Source organism: Protobothrops mucrosquamatus, unplaced genomic scaffold (genome assembly GCF_001527695.2).
Source record: "Protobothrops mucrosquamatus isolate PMUCROS unplaced genomic scaffold, P.Mucros_1.0 scaffold1199, whole genome shotgun sequence".
Lineage (NCBI taxonomy): Eukaryota > Metazoa > Chordata > Lepidosauria > Squamata > Viperidae > Protobothrops > Protobothrops mucrosquamatus.
Window position 1 is genome coordinate 127,761 of NW_015387410.1, and position 23,891 is coordinate 151,651.

The window sequence follows — 23,891 nt, forward strand, 5'->3', positions numbered from 1 at the left end:
CAGGTTCTAGTCCAGGGGTCTTCAAACTCGGCCCTTTTATGACTCATGGACTTCAACTCCCAGAATTCATGAACCAGCGTGCCTAGCTGAGGAATTCTGGGAGTTGAAGTCCATGAGTCATAAAAGGGCTGAGTTTGAAGACCCCCGTTCTAGTCTGTCATCAGCCACAGAAGCTGACGGGGTGACTTAGATCAGTCACTTTCTCCAGCGCAACCTATTTCATAGGATTGTTGCTGTGGAAAAGTAGGCGTAAGTGCTATGTACTTCTTGAGCTCCTGTGAAAAAGGCAGGTTATAGATTTAACAAATGAATAAAAATTAAAAGGAATCCAATAGGACTGTGCATAGATGCTGTGATTCAGAGCTTGTGAAAACAGTAATATGTCTGGAACCCTTTAAAACTGCTTCATCTTTTCCTGGGCTAACACAAATCTGCCCTCACAGCTAATAAACATATCCGAGAAAAGGCACATTTTGTTTAAGATCTTTCTGATAGCGCTATATAAGGATCCACGTGCTCCATATCACTTTTGCCCTTTGACTCTTGATATCTTGCACAGCCATACTATGCAATTCCTCTCATCTCATTCTCATGAAAAAACATTCCTCCTCACTTGTCTTTGGGTGTTATGTTAATGAAAAAGGAAGAATAATAAATGTTCCTTTGCTTGTCATGACATATTTATGTAAAGGACAATCACTACATTATATTTTCTCCTCAGTTAGATCTGTTGGATAGTTTTATGTTCTATGAGACCCAACAAACCATGATTGAAAATCCTGGCTTAGCATTTCACACAAAAATTGGCAATATGCTATGTTAATGTGTACAATCAGTGTTATATAAGGGTAAACAAACAGTTTGTATCCTGCAAAAGTACTGCATATGCATTTAAGGGTATTATATTCAATATTTTCTATGCCTGAAAATATTCCTTCTGTTTTTAATGTAAAGATATTGCTAGCTTTATTTACTAGAACTCTAATTAACGTTAATAGAAAGTTTACTTGCTGATATATAAATGTAATCAAAGTATCCAAATTTATCCAGAATTATATTTATATTTTTGATAATTCTGGGATTTTAGAAGTACATTCATTGTACTGCATTGCAGTGACATTGTATGGTCATTGCAAGTCATTGTAGACTATGATGATTAAAACGAAAATAGAGAGAAACTTTTTGGTGTATATGTATAGAGTTTGGTCAAGTACTAGTCTAGTATCTAAAGCTAAGCCATTTTTTTTTCTTGTTGTGTTGCATAATATATGAAACCATATTATATGTATTAGTGTTGTGTGGGAACTAAATTACCAGGGCAAACTGTTAAATATACTGCATAAAAAATACTGATTTAGTTTTGGGGGAAAATTCACCCTGATATAAGTTAATATCAAATTGACATACTCCTATATACAAGAAGACAAGCCAATCATTCAGTGTATGTAATTGCTATTTATTATTTATTGGGAATCTTGTTAAGTTGTTATTGTTGGTGGCCATTTCATTGTTGCTATAACCAAATCACGAATGGGTTGGAGATCCCAACTTACTTTCCTGTCTGGTGGTAAAGGTTGAAGAACATCTTTAGATGATGAAATGGTATCACCAGAAGGAGTACAGGGTGTGCTTTTTATTTTGATTGTTGTGCTATTTATAAGCTATATTTTTATTTGAGGATGCAGTATCCTTCCCACCCACCCCCATCTCCCAGTAACTTATATAAGAGAAAAATAGACTGATAAACATTGAGATGGTAGTATACGTGATGTGGATATAGGCCACAGGTTTAATCTATGACATTTTTGAATGTTTTAGAGTCTTCAGCCTTAGAAGGTTTCATAAAATGTCTCAGCTACTTCTATTTATTAAAACGAGTGTCATCTAAATCAACTTTAATTCCTAATGACTTCATAAATATGTTGGCCACAGTAAGGAAGTGGCTTATTATTACCTTCTTCGGAGATGTTTCTCAACTGCTCTATTTTCGTACCCATTCAAGTACTGTGCAGACTTAATGCTGTTCGCTTTCCAAGCCAAGATGTGGTCCCTATTAATTACATTTTCCTAACGAAGTATCTTCTTTGGTAGAGAACAGCTGTGGATTAGCTGCATGAAGTAAATATTCAACTCGATTCTTAATACTAAAAAAAAATAACAGAAAGCTTAATAGCAATTTATTTTGTGTGTGAAAATGTTTATTTATATACTCTAATCCCATTCCAGATTATATAAAGTAGCTATTTTTAGAAGCTGTGGCACATGAAGGGTGTTAAAGACATTTTTCCTGATGTATTCTTAGACTATATTAATATTGCAAATCATAAACTGCATTTTTAAATTATAATTTCAAGATTGATGAAAATCTGGCAATGGATCAGTTTCAACTAAAATTTTAGCTCCACGTTAATTGAAATTTGACCATCTCTCTATCTTACTGAACATGTCACTCTGAAGCAGGATATGGAATTCAAGGTCAAATGAAGTCTTGTGAACTCAGATGGTTGGCATGAATAAGATAAGTTTTGTGTCAACAACTTTCAGAGAATTATGGAGTTAGCATACTATGACTAATCTTTGTTGCTTGGGCTTAGTTACAAGCTGGCTCTAACTCATGATATTTAAGAAGCTTTTTGTGTATTGGTAAGTTCCAATGCATATTTTTGTGTATAAGTATGCATATGATTCTTCTTGGGAATTTCTTCTCAAATAATGTTGAATTCAATAATCTGTTCATGACTTTGGTATATTGGTTTGACTGAAACTGTTATGCCACTGCTGCTTTAAAATAACTTGTATTCTAGGTACATTGCCTTTTTACAATATTTTCAGTGTTGCTCAACACTTTTCTTCCTCCTTGATAATTATTTAATTGCTCTAACACAATTGGATGAGTGCTGTTTCTCCACGTGTCTAATATCTATTGTGAAGGAAGTAATGGAATGGAACAATAGCATTTTTTTGTTTATATTTATAAATATTCTTAAATGGATGTAAATGGATTGCTTTCAGAGTGCTGCAAAACACTCTAATAAATTACAGCATTTAAACAGAACTTTTGAACCTGAAAAGATATATGTTGATTGAAGTAAACACAGCAGTTGAATAAGTGCTGATTGGAACATCATAAGACACTCTGGGCATTTTGATAAGCAGAATATCTTGAAGTGAGAAAGCACACTTTTGTGTGGATCAGTTGTTTATCTACAGTGGGCAGACTGTTGGCTGTACACATATCCCCAATTGCCCCTTTGAAGCTTTGATCCCCGGAGTGGGGGAGACCTACTTTTTCAGGCCATTTTTAAAGTTTTAAGGGAAGGAGTTAAGGTTTACCCTTTCAATTCCCGGTTTCTTTTTCAGATTAAAATGAATTAATGGGAAAAAAAATCTCTGCAACTTCATTTAGAAGTTACTATTGCTATTAGCATCTGAAGCAGCACTTTTTTGGTCTACATATTAAATGTTCAGATGGTTCTTACCACTTCTTAAGCAAACATATTTGTTTCATATTTCTAAGATCAGCCTTAGCCCTGAGCTTGAATGTAACTGGCTAATTCCTGATTTCTCATGTTGTAGTCAGTGTCTTGCAAGTCCTGATTTTGAGTATTCAGAATAATGTCAAAAAACCGACCTTGAGACAGGGCTTGTCCCATTCACTTTTTTAACGCCTGCAGTTGAATCCTGCCATTGTATCTTTGTGTTTTCAAGATCATTCTTAGTACCGTCCAAACAAAACTCCTTCCAAATAAAATCAGAAATGACACAGCTGTTCTTCTGCACTTTGTTGAAGACTAAGGAAATAGACTTTGAGAAAGTTGGCACATATTCAACTTTTTTGTTACCCTAATGTTGAAAAACTTTGACTATGGCTGTTTTATCTATTTTTCAGAAACTAGATTATCTTTGTTTTTGATAGACTCTTCAAGACAGTCCATTAATTGGATTCTGTGGGAGAGTTAATTTGGTTTCAAATCCTGTATTCCTTTGTTTTCCTCCTCTTTGCCCTCTTAGAGGGATAGGGAATGAAGACTTGATTGTTAATATCTATGCCATCCACAGAGTTATATATAGCTCTTTTTAATAAAATATTACGGTCTGGTTTAAATTTTAAAACCATGCATATATGTAGGTGTGTGTGCAGTATATATCTTTGCATTATATATGCAACAACTATGCAGCTGTTTAATGGGTTACATTCCTGGAATAATGTTGTGTTCAGTTATTTATGCAATCTGTGAATGCTAATACTTGAGCCAGAGTTTCTCAGCCTTAGCAACTTTGACCCGTATCTAGTAGTGCTACCTCGGGAATTCTGGCAATTGAATTCCATACATCTTAAAGTTGCTAAGGTTGAGAAATATTCCCTTGAGGTGTCTGCTCCAGTTTTCTGTACTACATGATCTGAAGGTCCACAATGTATGTTTATGCTTATTTCTACACTGTTTCCATGTTCTATTATTCATAGAATGCTCATATAACTGAAGGATATTTGTTGAGTAGATGGTCTAGTTTGAATTTTTTTTTTACATCAAAGCCTTTTTGCTAAAGCCTAAGGCCTTGGATGACACTAATGTTCATAAAGTTTGTTAAGAGTTTTTTCCCCCCAAATATGAGAGGGAAGTATAATCATATATTAGTGTTATTTAGAGTAAAAAGAGCTGTTTTAATGCTTGAATGGACAATTCNTTCCCTTCTTTACACTGACCTATGCTGGTATTTAGTATGTAGCTGTGCGTGAGCCTTTGTGTTAGGTTTCTATTTTTATTTTCCAACATTTTTGGAACATGACAGGAACATTCCCTATTTGCTCTACATGGGAAGACAAAACAAAATTGAGGGTTATTGAGTGGTTATTGAATGCTCTGAGTTTTGCCATTGGATAGGCATGTTTAGTAAAATATTTAATATTACTGATACTATTACTACTACAGTGTTTGGTTTAGTCATACTTGTTTTACCTTTGAAAACCAAATGAGACAGCAATTAGCTGAGGGGCTTTGGGCATGTCTCTCAACTGCTCTTTCCCATCAGAAACTCCAGTTGTAAGGTCCATTTCCAATCCTTGTTTTTCCTTGGTCACCTGCTTTCTGTAGCTAGTGTGGTTTCCCTTAACAAAACTCTTAATTCTTATTGGAAGATGGGTGAAATTTTTGTAGCAGCTTAGAGATATGGCTGGGAACAGATGGGCAGGGAGTTGTGTTCTTTTTTTTTTTTAAAAAAAAACCTTATTTCTTCCTTTGCTGCAGATAAGGTTGTTATGTACACTTCGTCCCAAGAGTGACTAATTTAATTCTGCAGATTTCTGAGGAGATTTATTGATTTACTCTATCCAAGATACAAATTAGGTGCATCTTTGACTAGGCCAGCGGTCTGCAACCTTGAGAACTTTAAGACTTGTGGACTTCCACAAGTCTTAAAGTTCTCAAGGTTGCAGACCCCTGGACTAGGCTGAACCATTTCAGTGGGATGACTTGGGATTGGCTCTTTAACATTGAACAGCATCGCCAAGGTTATAATGTATTAGGAAATCCTGTCCATGACAAGTGTGCTAAACATTGGCCTTATCCTCACCCAGTGTGTGTGTTTGAGTATGACTTCTGCAGAAGGGTGACTAAAATGTTTGTTTTTTGTCTCTAAGGGCCAACATTTCTACATTGGTTTATGAAGCTGAAGGTCACTTGGTTTCTTAAGAGATCTCATACCCAGTGTAAATAAAACATCTGTTAGCAATCATTGCATTCACACTTACAAACTAATATTCCAAAGAAAATGTTAGTGTGTGATGTAACCTCCATCTAAAAATTGCACAAGGTTTCCCATTTTTTTTTTTTTTGTCCAGCAGATTTTTCTGAATCTGCAGGCAAACTCAGCAAGCAATCTGAGAAACCTATTTCTAGCATCTTCCTTTAAAAGTACATCCTGACTTTTGCATTTGTATCGGTGGGGGTGGGGGAACTTGTTTCAGAAAGAGAATTCCAAGTTGTAAAACTAAGGCAATAAGACAAACAGACAGACATAAATGAATGACATAATGGTAAGAATTCTCCCTATCTCTGCTTTTATCTGTTGCTTGGCTATATCCTCCTGTTGAAATGTTGTGGACTTTTGTTCAAAGTATGTCTTCCAAAAGACAAAAGTATATCCTTTTCTTTTCAAACTTTATAGGAGCTTTCAGTCATGTTTATATTTCTATTTTGAGTAGGATGGCACATGGATTTGCTTAACTATTTCAAATTTATATTATCCCTATGTATACAATGTCTTTTAATCAAGTGAAAGGCAGCTGGTTTTTAATTGCCAGAGAGATAAAATGTGCTATAATGGCATTTAGTTTTCTTCCTCTCTCTAAGAAATAATTAGGTTAAGAGGTACGTATTTTGCATTAGTTCTTATTCTTCATCCAAAAACAATATTTATGTTAATCCCATTTATAGATTAATATTTTATTTCACTAGTTTGCAGCTACTTTTACTCATCTCCAGTTTAGATGTTGATTGTTTACTGTGTAAATATAGAACATGAAACAAGCCTCTTTTGAAGCCAGAATTACATTTTGAAGGATTCTGACCTCAAATAGATTTATGTGTGCTTATTGATATTAGAAAAGTTCCCTGTTTTGAGAGTCTTTTGAGATAATGCTAGTATCCATTCTTTCCTGTTAGTATAGCAGTTATTAAAATGTTAAATTGTAGGAGGCTTGCTGAAATTATGCTCCAAATCTTGCATAGTTCTTTGTGCACTTAATATGTAGTTTTTGTGCAGATAAGTCCTAGGTCAAATTAAGCCATACCCTATTCTGTGTAACAGTTTAGTATGAACTGACTTCCTGCAGACTTTAGTTAGGAGCCCATACATGCATATATGTGTGTCTTTGTGTTTGCGTGTGCATTTCAGTCATGCGTATCATTGTTTAAGCCTGTCAGCATAATGAGAGTTTGAAAACCAAGGGAACCCCCTACAAAAATAGAAACAGGAAGTTTAACTGCTGAAGATAGCTGAAAATAGAACAGGCATCTTTGTCCCCCAAACAGCTGTTAATGCTTCCATTTTCTAGAGTTAACCCACATTGTTGTTTTTGCTTTGTGGACTTTTCAAAAATATCTTTTCTATGAAAGCTAATAACTCTTTTTAACAGTGTGTGTAAGGCATACATATTTTCATTTTTCTCTGTGTTATTTCTGATTTAACATAAAGCCAAAATTCCGTTTTACATACCTTTTGGCTTAAGGACATAATGGAGAGATCTAGGGGGTGAAAGTTGTAGAGTGTACGTTATGTAAGCATAGTGGCCCTGTATTTGTGAACCACTGTTTGCAGGATGGTAAATAAACACTTGGGGCAAGGTAGTGTATATTCTGGGAGTGTACAAAACAGCATTTCAGTTTTATATTTTAACAAAATAACAGAATTGGAAGGGACTATGGAGATCTTCTAGTAGTCCAACCCCCTACTCAAGCAGGAGACCCTATACTATTCTGGACAAATGGCTGTCCAATCTCTTCTTAAAAACCTCCAGTGATGGAGCACGTACAGCTTCTAAAGGCAAGCGGTTCCACTGGTTAATTGTTGTCACAGTTAGGACGTTTCTCCTTAATTCCAGATTGCTTCTTTCCTTGATTAGTTTCCATCTACTCTACTGCTTCTTGTCCTGCCTTCAGGTGCTTTGGAGAATAGGTTGACCCCCCTTTTCTTTGTGGCAACTCCTCAAATATTGGAACACTGCTATCATGTTACCCCCTAGTCCTTCTTTTCACTAGACTAGACATACCCAATTTCTGCAACATTTCTTCATATACTTTAGCCTCCATTCCCTTAATCATCTTTGTTGCTCTTCTCTGCATCTTTCTATTGTGGCAAATCAAAACTGGATGCAATATTCCAAGTGTGGTCTTTGTTGTTGTTAGTTGCGAAGTCGTGTCCGACCCATCGCGACCCCATGGACAACGTTCCTCCAGGCCTTCCTGTCCTCTACCATCTTCTGGAGTCCATTTAAGTTCACGCCTACTGCTTCATTGACTCCATCCAGCCACCTCATTCTCTGTCGTCTCCTTCTTCTATTGCCCTCAATCTTTCCCAGCATTAGGCTCTTCTCCAGTGAGTCCTTCCTTCTCATTAGGTGGCCAAAGTACTTGAATTTCAAGGCATTATAAAGTGGTACTAACACTTCACGTGATCTTGTTTAGTATTAGGATCATAAATGTACTTGATGAACATGGTGTAAGGTGAGAATATTTCATAGATTATGCAACAGCAAGCCCATGGTAGCTGAATATCCTTGTTGCATCCACATTTGACATTTTCTTGTGCTAAAATCCTACTTAGATTTGGCTTGCATATTATGCTCACCTGATCTGTAGCATGATGCTAAGCTCATTCTCCTTCCACAGCTTTAGTTACATGGATATTGGAATTTGTTTGCTTCAAATGTTGATGAACTGCAAACCTTTCCATCATTTGACAGTGGCTAATTTTAATGCTAATTTTTTGGAAACAAGCCATCTTTGCAAAATATGGATTGAAATTGGCTTCCTTTCACTAACCAAACAAAAGAAGGATGGCATTTTGATGGTTTGTGTGATCAAATAAACTACTTAATTAAAAAAAATGGAGGTGAAAGCTTTCAAGTCTTTCTAGCTTATGTCTCTGATTATTTAAGGACTTTGGGATAACGCAGCAAAATTCCAATATTAAATACATGCGTGAGGATGTGATTCAATGTATTAAGTACAATTACATGGCTTTAAAGCAAAGGCAAGGATGAGATTACATTATCTTTGCAAAATGATCTTAATGGATTGTAAAGACTGTGTTCCAGAAAGAGGTTTCAATAATAAACGAAAACCAAAAAATTGATATTGCTTGTATAATTAAAACAGCTACTTGTCTATAGTGATGATTAAGTACAAGAATAATTGAGGCTTTATGGAGTGAAGGAAGTAAGATTAATTTCAGGGACGAATTTGGCAGAGGGGGTGAAGAAGGGATTAAATCAAGCTGTTAGAACTAGATCCTTCTACTCATTTTCTGAGAATGTGTGGTAATATGCATAACTTGATGCAGAGCTATTTTTGTCCGCTCACAAGAGCGTCAACGGAAGGCTCCGACTATTGCCATCTCGGAGAGAAGGGAAGCTACTCAATAGTAATTGCATCATCTGATTGCGTAAAGTAGGGAGAACATTCTCTTGCAATGCTTTCTGCAACAGAGAGACTTTTTATGCCTGGGTTATTAGGTCAGACCCGGCTGGCACTATCCCACCCTTATCTTCAGTGATGGAAATATGCTGCTTGGAAGTGGGACACTGCCTTTCTTTCTCAGCTGTATATTTTTTTGCTGCCCTTTTGCCTTTCTGCAGTGCAAAACTACATCCTTCAACGGCAACTTCATTTATGTATCTCCTTAAAGGGAGATTTCTTTCTTGGCTAGGTCATGTAAGGAGGCTTTTAATTTCCTCCCCCCCCCCCTGATTTTCTTTAATGCATTAATAGAACATTGCTGTTGCGCCTCAACGCAAGTACGATGTTTAAAAACTTTTTGTATACCAGCAAGCTCAGCCTTCTTTTTCTGGTTTCAACCGAGGGGAATTAGACGTGGCCCATCAAATAATCTGAGGCTGCAAAATTCATAAGCCTTGGCCATAGTCTAGTGAATGAGGATGGTGGATCTTAAGGCTTTCAGTTCCTGGAAATGGGATAGTTCTTACAGAATAATTGCAAGTGGATAGATCTGATAGGATTCCTCCCCCTTGGAAGGTTACCAGTTAATAATAATAATACTAATAATACTAATAATACTAATAATACTAATAATACTAATAATACTAATAATACTAATAATACTAATAATACTAATAATAATACTAATAATACTAATAATAATAATAATAAAGTTGGAAGGGACCTTGGAGGTCATCTAGTCCAACCCCCTGCTCAGGCAGGAAACCCTATACCATTTCAGACAAATGGCTGTCCAATCTCTTCTTAAAAACTTCCAGTATTGGAGCATTCACTGCTTCTGGAGGCAGGTTGTTCCACTGGTTAATTGTTCTAACTGTCAGGAAGTTTCTCCTTAGTTCTAGGTTGCTTCTCTCTTTGATTAGTTTCCATCCGTTGCTTCTTGTCCTGCCTTCAGGCACTTTGGAGAATAGCTTGACTCCCTCTTCTTTGTGGCAGCCCCTGAGATATTGGAACACTGCTATCATGTCACCCCTGGTCCTTCTCTTCATTAAACTAGACATACCCAATTCCAGCAACCGTTCCTTATATGCTTTAGCCTCCAGACCTCTAATCATTTTTGTTGCTCTTCTCTGTACTCTTTCTAGAGTCTCAACATCTTTTTTTTTATTAATTTATTCGGATCTTTTTTGTTCATTTATCAAAGAAAAAGAAGTTCCAGATTCCAGCAGTAGAAATATGATGCCACTGTACATTTGTTATTGACACTCTCTTTATATCAATAGTACATAGGCCATGTCAGAACACTTTCTGATGGCCCTGCAGTTCTTTCCAATGCAGGGAGATAGGAAATATTAAATTGGTCTGCCCCAAGTATCTGACGAACCTAATTGGATTCCAGAAGGAACCTTGGTCTGCTAAATGGTCCAACTGAAGTCCTAGTGTCTTCCTGCAATGAGAGGGCATCGGGACCTCTGGATTGGATCACACTCAAGCAGCTTCTCCTTACCCAGGGATCCTGGAACTCTCCTTGGTTTACAGAGGAATTGAGGGAGATAAGTATTTGAAGAGATACCTGGAGTGTTACTGAAGACCAATGAGAAGTGAATTAGATCCAATACAGACATGGGCTTTGCCGGCTTTCTCTTCCTCTGCGGAAGGGCGGGAAAGAAAGCTGGGCGTCCCGAGACGTCCCACTCTGGGAGGCGACTCAGGTTTCCCTAAGTGGAGGAGGAAGACTTTGGAAACTGCCTTTTCATTTACATTCATGGGAATAGACCAGTGGTGGTGAACCTATGGCACGGGTGCCAGAGGCGGCACTCGGAGCCCTCTCTGTGGGCACACGTGCCGTTGCCCCAGCCTCGCCTCCCCCCGCAACCTCCTCCTCTCCAGCAGCCCCCCTGAAGGAGAGTCGCCCCTGAGCATGGCCCACACGGAGCAGCACAGCCAAGGACATGGCAGCCAGGCAGCGTAGACAAGACTCTGCCCTCACTCCCCATCGTGCACAGTTGATGCTGCAGGGCGCGGGCAGAGGGCGTGACCACCATAGCGCTGCTGGGCTGCCTGGGCGATCTGCGGTGGGCCCTGGAGGCGGTGAGTGGCCCTGAGGGCAGGCGGGGTGGGAGATGGGGGGGCGGAGTGGGGCGGGGCCAGTTTTTGGGCACTCGGTCTCTAAAGGTTTTGCCATCACTGGAATAGACCATCCCCCAAACCTCAGCCATCCTCTCCACAGCACGCTGCAGCTGATCCAAAGCGCTGCCTAAAACAGCGAGGCAGACATGCACACAGACGCGGCGCTGTCATCCTCCTGCAACATGCAGCCTCTCCCTGTAAGCAATGTAAATGAATGTAAATGAAAAAGCAGTTTCCAAATATTTCCTCCTCCACCGAGGGAAACCTGAGTTGCCTGGTGGGGCGGGGCACCACCCGGGCTGGGCCTTGTGGTAAAAAAAATAACACAACCTCCAAAAATAAGCCCTAATGAGTCTTTTGGACCAAAAATAAATATAATATAAGGGCTTATTTTCAGGGAAGCACAGTATTTGTCTACTTGGTAAAATTCTGGAAGGGAAGGCTAGGCTAGAGATTCCATCAACAAAGAAATAGACCTCACGATCAAGCTTTCTTGGTGATGGCCCCCCTCCTTTGGAAAAGCTTGTCTCTGGATATCTGAGCCATCCACTCCCCGTTAACACTTTCAAAATTATGGATTCTTGAAGACACTGTTCTTCAAGAAGGCATTAAGAAATGGTTGGGAAAAAAATATTTTCCCTTAATGGCGAGGACTGATGGCAATTTGTAACAGTTATCTTCTTCCCCTATTGTATGTAATACCTTGTAAGCAGTTTGGAGTCCTGGGAAATGGATAGGTGTGTAAATTGAAGCAATAAAGAAATAAATGAACCAGTAATAATAGCTTTTTCTCCGATTCTTAATGCATGGAAGAGGCTCAATAAATTGTTTTACCACCTACTTTTATTCAGTAGCCCTCACCCTTGTCTCCTAGGCTCTACATCGCAAGGTAGGCAGAAAATACTTCTCATTTACTCTGTCAAAGCAAGCTGCTGTCACTGGTCTTGTTGCTGTGTGGCATTCAGTGAATAATTTGAATTGCATATCCCCAGTGTTTTCTCTCTGCCCTATCGTTCCTGCATTAATGTACAGTACATTGACCATCAGAAAGAATATTGCCCTTTGCTTGTAACTGGCCTGCTGTTGCTTTGTGATATTTTAGTTAATATTTGATAGTTCGTTGAACTACGTAAAAAGAAATGTTTAGTAGGTGGGAAGCTGCCCTTAAAGATAAGGTTGGCATTTCCTACAGCAGCCTGAATTTCTTCCTCTCTTCTTATGGTAGATTTAGTAGTTTCATACATTAGACGATTTATATGAGTCACTGATTGACCTTAGGCCTCACCAACCTCCCAAAGCGTTATGCAAATAACAGTGGATATTAAAACTATGTGGGCTGTTTTGTACAGCTTGGGGAAAAGTAGACTGTAATTCTAATAAGTAAAGAAATCAATATATAACTCACCCCTCTCAAAATATACAAGTGCCAATGCCAGTAATGTCATTATGAAATATTTATAGAGACTGTATAGCAAATCCACAAATGCTGTCGTCAATATGCAATCTTATTCCATAATGTTCTACTTTAAAATCCAGCAATAAAAAAAATTGTTTATGTATTAAATTTCTATATTACACATCTCACCTCAACTGACTCCCAAATTAGCTGGTCTAAAAGCAGAATTAAGGTGGACATAGGATTATATTCACCCAAATCAAGAAATTGGAAATTAAAACAGATGCCTCAATTATAGATATATCTCATGACATTAATGATGTCATGCAAAAGATTTAAGTCAATTTGGTAACATTTTTCAGCCAAGGATAAATTTTGAGACTAAGTGATGAGTGCAAACACAAAATGGCAGGCGTATCTCCCAATTTACAGTATAATTGCTATTGTGGACCTGGGCAGTCAGAAAACACATGCAAAGTCAAATCAGTCCAAAAAGAATCCCCGTTGCATAAAATCTTTGTGGAGAAGGTTGTATAAGATCTACACCCGGTGAACAATCTTTGCTTCCCCCAGATTTGGGCTGACTGAACAAGGGAAAGTATGGGTAGGTGGAGAACTAATTACAGATAAATATAGCTTTGATTCTGCGGTGTCATTATTGATTATGGGGTACTTATTTGCCAAGGCAGCAACCTTGGTTTCTAAAATCCCTGGCTATGGAATTTGACTGAATTTGAGATAGTTTTAATTCTGGACTTTTTCTACTGAATTTCCTTGACTTTTGTCAAGGAATTTATCATTGTTGATTTGTAGTTCCAAGCTTGTGTGATAAACAGAATTTGTTAATGATGCATAGTTCATATTTTTAATGTTTCAAACAATAAACAGAATTAATTCTGTTTCTTAATGAGAAGAAATTAATATAGTATTGGTTGATTATGTGCCATCAAGGTGGTATTAACTCTTAGCAACCACATAGATTTCTCGGCTTCTTCTGCGTGTTGTGTTTATATACTCATGGAAAAATGGAGCCTTGGCTTCGGATTGGGCATTAACCAAATGCATAGCAATTAAAATGTATATGCAACATAAACTGCTATGCAATATGTAGTTAATCCATACCTTTTCCCCCTACAGGTTCCAGTTGCACATTGTTTAGGACCCATAGGACATTACAAGAGAAAATTCTGTTCTGTGTGCAGAAAGCAGTTGGAAAGTCCAGCATTTCGCTGTGAAGGTAAGCTCCCAAAAGAATGGATTATACTACTAATCAGCATAACTTAATTTCACTGTTAACTCTTTTTCTCCTGGTTCCGATCTATGTTTTTCTATGAAAAGGAAATGTATGAGTGCTTACTTGATCCTTAAAGAAAGTCTTGCTGGAAAAAAAAATTCAAAAGGAAACCTGTATTCTCCCTTGCAATGGAATTGTGTTTGTCAATGAAACATATTCCCTTGTGTTTCATGGCATTTAGCACTAAATGGGGAACTTATGTTGTATATAAGAATTAGAATCCTTTATTTGTCCAAGTGTGATTAGACACACAAGGAATTTGTCTCTGGTGCAGAAATTTTCAACACAACATCATCATCATCATCATCTTCATCATCATTCCAATTAAGGGGGGAGGAGTAAAGAAGATAATAAGAAGGATAAGTGATAATAATATAGCCATACTACATTGGTAAATATATTGTACATAGACGTTAGACAGCACTGTGAAAATTAAGTGTTTAACAGATCACCTAATTTAAATAACTTTTAAATTTGTATTCAGAATACTTTACTTACTAATTCTATAAGGATACAACAGTTGTAATAGTTTTTAAAGGTTATCCTAGAAAGAAGTAAATATAGAGATGTACGTGGATAAACGGATGCAGAAGAAAGTTCATTTTGCTTTCCCCCATTTATTTCAGTGTGTGAGATACATGTACACACAGACTGTGCCCCCTTTGCTTGCAGTGATTGCCGTCAGTGCCATCAAGATGGTCATCAAAATCATGTGAGTATACTTCTAGCTGGTTAACATTTTTGCATTTTTACCAAAGTAGCAAAACATTAAATGTTGTGTGCAGTGTTAGAAGGAAAACTAAAACAAGAACAAAAAGAAAACAGAAAAAATGAAAAATTGCTTGTGACTGTGTATGCTTCTGTGTGTGTGTGTGTGTGTGTGTGTGTGTGTGTGTGTATCAGGGAGTGTTACATACAGGATGGATACGTACACATAAATGTTAAAATATCATTAATATAGTAAATTAATGGTGATGAATTTCAATAAATTTCCCAAACTCTTTGTTATTGGATTACTTTTCAGCTGAATAAATTTCCACCACCTTTAAATAATGCTGATCAAATGAAAAATGCATCCTAGTTTTTCAGTGTTTTTCAGTAACACATTTGGTAGATAACAACCAAAATTAAATTAATTTATGTCCAGAATCATACAAGTGTAATGGGCTGTATAGAAATTAGGTAGGTAGGTAGGTAGGTAGGTAGGTAGGTAGATAGATAGATAGATAGATAGATAGATAGATAGATAGATAGATAGATAGATAGATAGATAGATAGATAGATAGATAGATAGAAGTGGTGAATGCTCCAACACTGGAAGTTTTTAAGAAGAGACTGGACAGCCATTTGTCTGAAATGGTATAGGGTTTCCTGCCTGAGCAGGGGGTTGGACTAGATGACCTCCAAGGTCCCTTCCATCTTTTATTATTATTATTATTATTATTATTATTATTATTATTATTATTATTGGCAGGCAGGCAAGCAATTGAGCAATGTTGCAAAAAAAAAATTGGAAACTTTTGACCAAAGGAAATATCTAGTAGAGCATTGCTACTAAAGTGGTAACCAATTTGCTTGGATACCTTGTTGACAAAATCTAAGTTAAAACCTATTCATTGATAGTTTAGTTTAACAGATCCTCTTTTAGTAGATTTCAGATGCAACAGACAGAATTTCCATTCAATCATCCTTTTAATATAGCAGGAATGTCCTGCTGAAACAATCAGAATATAATAATTAAAACAAAATGCAAAAAAATATTAATTTTTCCTACTTTGCATTGTTCAAAGTCCTTTGCATAATAACATCATTAATCAAATAAGGTAAATTACACCATTCTCCTCCATTTATGCTATTATGGAAATACCATAAATCAATACAAATTACATAATTTGTATTTGATGGATATTTAGGAAGAGTAAACATGCCAGGTGAAATATAGTGCATTAAATCAAGCTTTCACTATATAGCGTAGTGAAAGCTTAGAATTTAATGCCTCTTGCGGATTGCCTTCACATTCAGTTCAATACCACAGAGAGCTCCAGTGAAATCCATCAAGTTCAATTCTCAGCCTCACCTCCCAGGGTTTACTAAGTTTTAAAAAATAAATATACTTAATATAATATTAGAGAGATTCACCAGATTTTCATTTGAAAGAAATTGGGGCTATGAGTAGTCCTTTTCCAAAATCATTTGGTTTGCTTTGAATAACACGGGAAGTAAATTTGCTCAGAGATACATGAAATATTTTCTAAGTCTTTAACACATAGGTGAATAACTGGCTGTTAAATATAGTCATTAAGATTTCTGAAAGTATGTTTTTCTTGACTTTCTACATAATCTTAGATGTAGCTACTTTATCAGACCCTTAATATCTTGTGAGGCTTTAAAAACCTGTAATAATAATGTATTTATTAAATGATAACAATACACACACATACACACACAGTAAAACTATAAACAGGTAGTCCTTGACTTACATCATTTCATTTAATGACCATTCGAAGTTATAATGGCACTGACTTATGACCATTTTCTACACTTATGACCATTGCAGCATCACCATGGTCATATGATCAAAATTCAGACCCTTGGCTGCTGATTCATATTTATGATGGTTGTAGTGTCTCTGCATCATGTGATCACCTCTTGCAACCTTCTGACAAGCGTGGATTTGCTTAATGACCATATTACTAACTTAACAACTAAGGCAAGAAAGGTCGTAAAATGGGACAAAACTCACTTAACAACTGTCTTGCTTAGCCACAGAAATGTTGGGCTCAATTGTGGCCGTACGTCGAGGACTACCTGTACTCCTTAACTCCCAGTAACCTTGGGTGGTTACTTTGGTTAAAAAAAAGATAAAGCTTCTTTTGATTCAAACTAAACTCTTTGATGACTCCTGTCTATTGTGTTCTCTTGGCAGCAATACAGAAATAATTTGCCTCTGCGTTCTTCTCAGATACTTTTTAAAAATGTTTCCCAGTATGATCTGTTGGGTAGCTTTTGGATACTTCCTCAGTGGAACTGCATCTACATGGAGGGAAGTGTGTACTGGGGTGCCCCAGTGCTCTATTCTGGGCCCAGTGCTCTTCAACATCTTCATCAATGATCTGGATTAGGGGATAGATGGGGAACTCATAAAATTTGCAGGCGACACCAAGCTGGCAGGAATAGCCAACACTCCAGAAGACAGGCTTAGGATGCAGGAGGATCTGGACAGACTTGAACACTGGGCGCTATCTAACAAAATGAAATTCAGTGGTGAAAAAAGTAAGGTTCTACATTTAGGCAAGAAAAACCAAATGCACAGGTATAGTATAGGTGGTACCTTGCTCAATAGTAGTAACTGTGAAAGGGATCTCGGTATCCTAGTGGACAATCACTTAAATATGAGCCAGCAGTGTGCTACAGCTGCCAAAAAAGCCAACACAGTGTTAGGCTGCATTAACAGAGGGATAGAATCAAGATCATGTGAAGTATTAATACCACTTTACAATGCCTTGATAAGGCCACACTTGGAATACTGAATCCAGTTTTGGTCACCATGATGTAAAAAAATGTTGAGACTCTAATAAGAGTACAGAGAAGAGCAACAAAGATGATCAGGGGACTGGAGGCCAAAATATATAAGGAAGGGTTGCTGGAATTGGGTATGTCTAGTAGTTTAATGAAGAGAAGGACCAGGGGTGACATGATAGCGGTGTTCCAATATCTCAGGGGTTGCCACAAAGAAGAGGGAGTCAGGCTATTCCCCAAAGCACCTGAAGGCAGGACAAGAAGCAACGGATGGAAACTGACCAAAGAGAAAAGCAACCTAGAACTAAGGAGAAACTTCCTGACAGTTAGAACAATTAATCAGTGGGACAACCTGCCTCCAGAAGCTGTGAATGCTTCAACACTGGAAGTTTTTAAGAAGAGATTGAAACAGCCGTTTGTTTGAAATGGTATAGAGTTGGACTAGATGACCTCCAACGTCTCTTCCAACATCATCATCATCATCATCATCATCATCATCATCATCATCCATCATCATCATCATCATCATCATCATCATCATCATCATCATCATCATCATTATTATTATTATTATTATTATTATTATTATTATTATTATTATTATTACTTTCCCATCCAAGTTCCCAAGTTTGATCCTGTAGGGCAAAATGTTATAATGCCCTGTCTTAACATAATTCTTGTGATTCTGCTTCTCTTTGTAGGATATGTGCCATCATCACTGGAGGGAGGGAAACCTTCCATCAGGCTCACGTTGCAAAGTTTGTAAGAAAACGTGTGGCTCTTCCGACGTGCTCTCGGGTATGAGGTGTGAATGGTGTGGCATCCTGGTAAGCATATTAAGGGGTAGGCAAGTCTCCAAGGAAACACAGAATAGATATATTCAAAAGAAAAGAAAGCTGTTTTCCAAAAGACCTTTACAATAACTGTATGGAACAAAACACGTTATCGAAGTGTACATTAAACCGCAAAGCATCTACTCTGGGAAACCATCATGGCCTTTGTGGGTGTTCCCTTCTTTAATAATAAAAATGGTTATTTAAATTCATAGAAGGTATTGGTACAACATAAAGCTAGAGGTTAAATGCTTAGCCTTCAGAGCAAAACATTTGTTCCTTTGAATAGCAGCATTAAGTAGAAAACTGGAGCGTGGTTTGAGGTAGAGAAATAACCTAGGATTATTTCCACCGTTAAAAACCTAGTGAGCAGAGGTGAGGATGGTCAAAGAAATCAAGATGGTGACCACAAGGATGTGACTGAACCTGATTCAGTCTGCCTGTTTTTTACGGCCACCATCTTGACTCTTTTGACCACACTCTGGGGATATCTCTGTAGCTGAGAGAAAAGTGTATTAGGAAGTTTTGGCAAGGTTTCAGCATACAAGTGGTCCTCAGTTAATAACCACTCATTCATCAACTGTTCAAACTTACAAAAGCATTGAATGAGTGGTACTTACAACCAGTCCTTAAAGTTCTGGCTGTTGCAGTACCCCACGGTCATGGGTCTGTGATCCAGTCACTCAACAACCAGCCTGGATTTCCATGATCATACAATTGTGATTTGCTGGCTCCCCACAAGCAAAATCAGCAGGGAATTGGAAGTCATAGTCATGTGAGGTCCTCACTTAATGACCTGCAGTAATTCACCTAACAATGGTAACCGGGGCTTGCCAGAACTGCTGTTGCTTAGCATTCCAGGCATAGGATTTTGCACTTTAGAACCGTATTGCTTAACAACAGAAATTCCAGCCCCAATTATTGCCATTAAGCGAGGACATAGGTATGCCTTCACTTTTACTATTAAAAACAGGCTGTTAAATTTTCACCTGAATTAAACTTGAAAGTATTTTTTCTATTCTACTGTCAGAACTTGAAACCATCCAGACGCACAAAATATCTTTTGCTCTGTGGAGATTAAGGAAGCGAAGACGTGTGGTTAATCTTTTATCTTAATTAGCAAACGAGATAGAAAACATTCTAACGATTAGTAATCCAAAATTCCTGGATGTTTTGCTGGCTACTTATTAAATCAAATAAGCTTCAGAATTATTAGCAAGGTGTTTGTGTGTGTGTCTCTCTCTCTCTGTGTTTGGTTAATAAATCTCTACAGATGGTAACATTTCTGCTACCATGTTTCCCCAAAAATGAGACCCGGTCTTATGTTAATTTTTGCTCCAAAAGATGCATTAGAGTTTATTTTCTGGTTAGGTCTTATTTGGGGGGAAAATTACGGTACTAAATGCATCCGTGTGGCTGACAATCTTAACTGGGGCTTATTTTTGGGGTGGGGCTTATATTATGAGCGTCCTGAAAAATCATGCTAGGTCTTATTTTCCGGTTGGGTCTTATTTTGGGGGAAAGACGGTAATTATACATAGGAAGGAGGGTGCCCATTTAGTCTAGTGCAGGGGTAGGCAACGATGGCTCTTTTATGACTCGTGGACTTCAACTCCTAGAATTCCTGAGCCAGCCATGCTGGCTCAGGAATTCTGGGAGTTGAAGTCCACGAGTCATAAAAGAGCCAACGTTGCCTACCCCTTGTCTAGTGGTTAAGGCACCAGGCTAGAAACTGGGAGTCTGTGAGTTGAAATCTGGCCTTAGCCATGAAAGCTGACTGGATGACCTTGGGCCAGCCTAACTCACCTCACGGGGTTTTTGTAAGGAAAATAGGAGGAAAAAGGAGCATTAGATATGTTCGCCACGTTGGGTTATTTATAAAAACAATAAAGGAGGGATATTAAATAAATAAAAGTTTAAGAATAAGAAAAAGTAAGAAAGACTAAGAGACTTAGTTTGGTGTAATGGTTAAAGCAACAGGTTAGAAACCAGGAAACCGAGTTCTAATCCTGACTTAGGCACAAAGCTGGCTGGGTGACTTTGGGCCAGTTGTTCCCTCTCAGCCACAGGAAGAAAGCACTTTAAAAATGCTGCCAAAAGACCTGCTGGGACTTGTCCAGTTGTTGCCAGGAGTCAAGACTGACTTGAAGACACAAAGGCGTACACAAAAGAGGTCTGATAGCGTGGAGTAGAACTATAGAGTAAGAGTAATCTTAAAAGAACAGGTAAATGTTAGCTGGTATTTCTGATGATATCAGTACATATTTTATAAAAGAACAGGAAACATTCTTGTGTTCAAATGATTTCCCCATTCTTTGTAAGGAGAATATGATTTTCCTAAGTGTGAACTTTCTTCCTCCATTAAAACAGTTTGTAGTTGTGAGTATATAGACACTCACATAATTATCAAAGCTCACATATGGATTTGGATTTGTGAGAGATTAATAATGTCTGTAGTTATGGCTAAAAGAATGCTGACTAACATAGCACTGAAAATACAGTATTTTCAAGTGTTCTCAACTCTGAGATGCATAGCAGGTTTTTTTTGGGGAAAAAGCATTAACTTTGACAAAACTCCCACCATTTCTATTGTCTGTTTTATCACTGCTCCTGTAGAATATCACAAATTACAGAAGACAAAAATGTAAGTGCTGCAACCTATTGGCCATCTGACACACCTTCTTGAGAACTTGATGTTGTGTTTTCTGCAGGCTCATGCCGCTTGCTATGTGATTGTGCCTCCAGAATGTACTTTTGGAAGATTAAGGAACATGATTCTTCCCCCCAGTTGTGTGCGATTATTTTCTCGGAATTTCAGTAAAATGCACTGTTTTCGAATGTCAGAAAGCATACAAACAGAGACAGGTAAAATTCAGGATGGATCAGGTTAAAACTGTTTCATTACAATTGTTTTTTCTCTTTCTTTCTCTGCCTTTCTCTTGTATTCACATTATTATGAATTGTTGTTAAATAATATTATGACTTGATTTGGTTTATAACAGGTAGTCTTTATTTAGTAACCATAATTGGGACTGGCAACTTGATCATTAAGCAAAGCAATCGCTAAGTGAAGCCGTTGATGTTTTTGTGATCTTACTTCAGATTTCCTTTGCTTTACAGGCTTGCTAAGGTAGTAAATGTGGGTGCTGGTCGCAAAGTTATCTTTTCATCACCTTTGTAACTGCAAATAATTGCTGACCTCGCAAAATGAGGACTACCTATAATATGTAATCATCAATGTAAATTGCTATTCTCGCAAATGATTTGGTGATTATTTTTCTTCCAAGAAACATTGACAGGTTTATAGGTTTCAAAAAAAGATATGAGTTGAAATGGCATACCCTGTTCAAAATGTCAGGAAACTGTGGTTTTGGGGGTTTGGTTTGAACTCACTAAATATAAGAAAATGCTTTAACTCTTTACTGGAAAAAGAAGATGATGACAGCAAACTAAATTAATATTTTGGCAAAGTAGTAAGCCATTATAAAATTTAAATTCTTAGTTTATCAAAAATTGTATAGTACAGCCTTCCTTCCCTATGTCTTACACATAGATTGAAACGATAGTTTCCACAATTCCTAGCCAACCCACCAATTACAAATTTATAGCGGAAAAAAAGAGGTTACTATAGCACAACATGAGATAGATTTGGTGATGGGACAAATATGCAAACTTGTTTTTTACTTGATTTATTTGCTTGGGCTATCCTGAAGAAACACTGTTCGGAGTCTATAGCAATATTTTGCTGCCCCCTACAGTACACCTTAGACCAATATTTTCATTTTCAGGAAAATGTATTTATTTTATTTAGCAAATTTATGTAGCTGTCAATCTCACAAACATGTCTTTGGATGACATATTTAAAAACATCCCCCACTCCATTTAGTTGTGTCTGATTCTCAGAGACTTTCTGGAAAGATCCCTGCAGTTTTCTTTGCAAGGTTTTTCAGAAGTGATTTGCCATTGCCTCCTTCTAAGGGGCTGAGAGAAAGTGACTGGCTCAAGGCCAGTGGTTCTCAACCTTGTTAATGCCGCGACCCCAACCAGTCATAAGTCGAGGACTAAACCCGGTCGTAACTTGAGGACTAAACCCGGTCGTAAGTCGAGGACTAAACTGGTCGTAAGTCGAGAACTACCCAACCGGTCGTAAGTCGAGGACTTTCCCTGCCCGGGAGCGCCACGCATGCGTGGTTCTGCCCCCTGCGCCGGCCGAGGCGTAGCTGGCAAGCGGCAGAGACGGAGCAGGCCGACCACCAGCTGGCCCAGCCCAAGGGAGGTAAGGCACCCGCTGGAAAAGGGGAAAAAAATGGCGGACAAAAAAAATGGACAAAAAAAATGGCGGACAGCCTTGCTTGGCGACCCCCATGAAATGGTCGATCGACCCCAAATGGGGTCCCGACCCACAGGTTGAGAACCACTGCTCAAGGCCATCCAGCTGGCTTTGTACCCAAGGTCAAGAACTCACAGTCTCCCAGTTTCTAGCCTGATGCCTTAAAATCACTACACCAACTGGCATGCCAGTTAAATTTAATTGTTTAATTAAAACAAACATAAATAAAAAGCCAAGATACTTCCTTTTTAGATTTTTGGTGAGTCTTTCCCAGGGGTGTCGTCCACCCATTTGTATTCTTTAAGCTACAAAGTAAGCATTTCCCAACATATTACAGATTTACCAGCCACTTTTTTTTTTTTTACCACCAGCCAATTGTCAACAGGCATCAACGTTTAAATCCATCTAGGTCAGCGGTTCTCAACCTATGGGTCGCGACCCCATGTGGGGTCGATCAACCATTTCACGGGGGTCGCCAAGCAAGGCTGTCCGCCATTTTTTTTTCCCTTTTCCGGCGGGTGCCTTACCTCCCTTGAGCTGGGCCAGCTGGTGGTCGGCCTGCTCTGTCTCTGCCGCTTGCCAGCTATGCCTCGGCCAGCGCAGGGGGTGGAACCATGCATGTGCGGCGCTCCCGGGCAGGGAAAGTCCTCGACTTACGACCGGTTGGGTAGTCCTTGACTTACGACTGGTTTAGTCCTCGACTTACGACCGGTTGGGGGTCGCGGCATTAAAAAAGGTTGAGAACCACTGATCTAGGTGCCCAACTATTGCATCTTAATTCATGTTTTCTCCCAATTCTTCTTCCCCAGAATTTAACGCACCCCCTCTGAGTATGTTTCTTTCTCCACTATGTTTCTTTCTCCTCTATGGGAACACTACTCTATGAGAAGCTAAACCAACTGATAGTCTCAGCTTTGTCCATCAGTTAAGAAAAGGGATGGCAGAACCTGGGGATGGAATCAAAAGAGGAATTAACCTAGAGTCACTGCGTAGCCAAAAATAGACCAAGACCACCCTCTCTTGAATCCTGTTGGCCCTTTATTTAGCACATTTATCTTGCACTTAAGCATGAGTAGTAAAAAAAAATATCAGTTAATTGGAACTTCATGTATAATCCTGACATCAGCTGCCCAACCAAAACCATGTATTTTAAGTTTTTTCATGGATTCAGGAACCCCCCATAGGAAGTTGAATATAGATTTTTGCAATATCA

General features: G+C 38.2%; 1 protein-coding gene across 1 annotated transcript in view; it reads left to right on the top strand.

Annotated features, from left to right (window-relative positions):
* DGKQ (diacylglycerol kinase theta) overlaps positions 1–23,891 on the top strand; it is an 80,550-nt gene that overhangs the window by 18,729 nt on the left and 37,930 nt on the right. The window contains exons 4-7 of the mRNA XM_029285026.1: positions 13,840–13,939; positions 14,623–14,708; positions 18,217–18,342; positions 21,060–21,213. Coding sequence (XP_029140859.1) covers positions 13,840–13,939; positions 14,623–14,708; positions 18,217–18,342; positions 21,060–21,213 — 466 coding nt within the window. The remainder of the gene's footprint in view (positions 1–13,839; positions 13,940–14,622; positions 14,709–18,216; positions 18,343–21,059; positions 21,214–23,891) is intronic.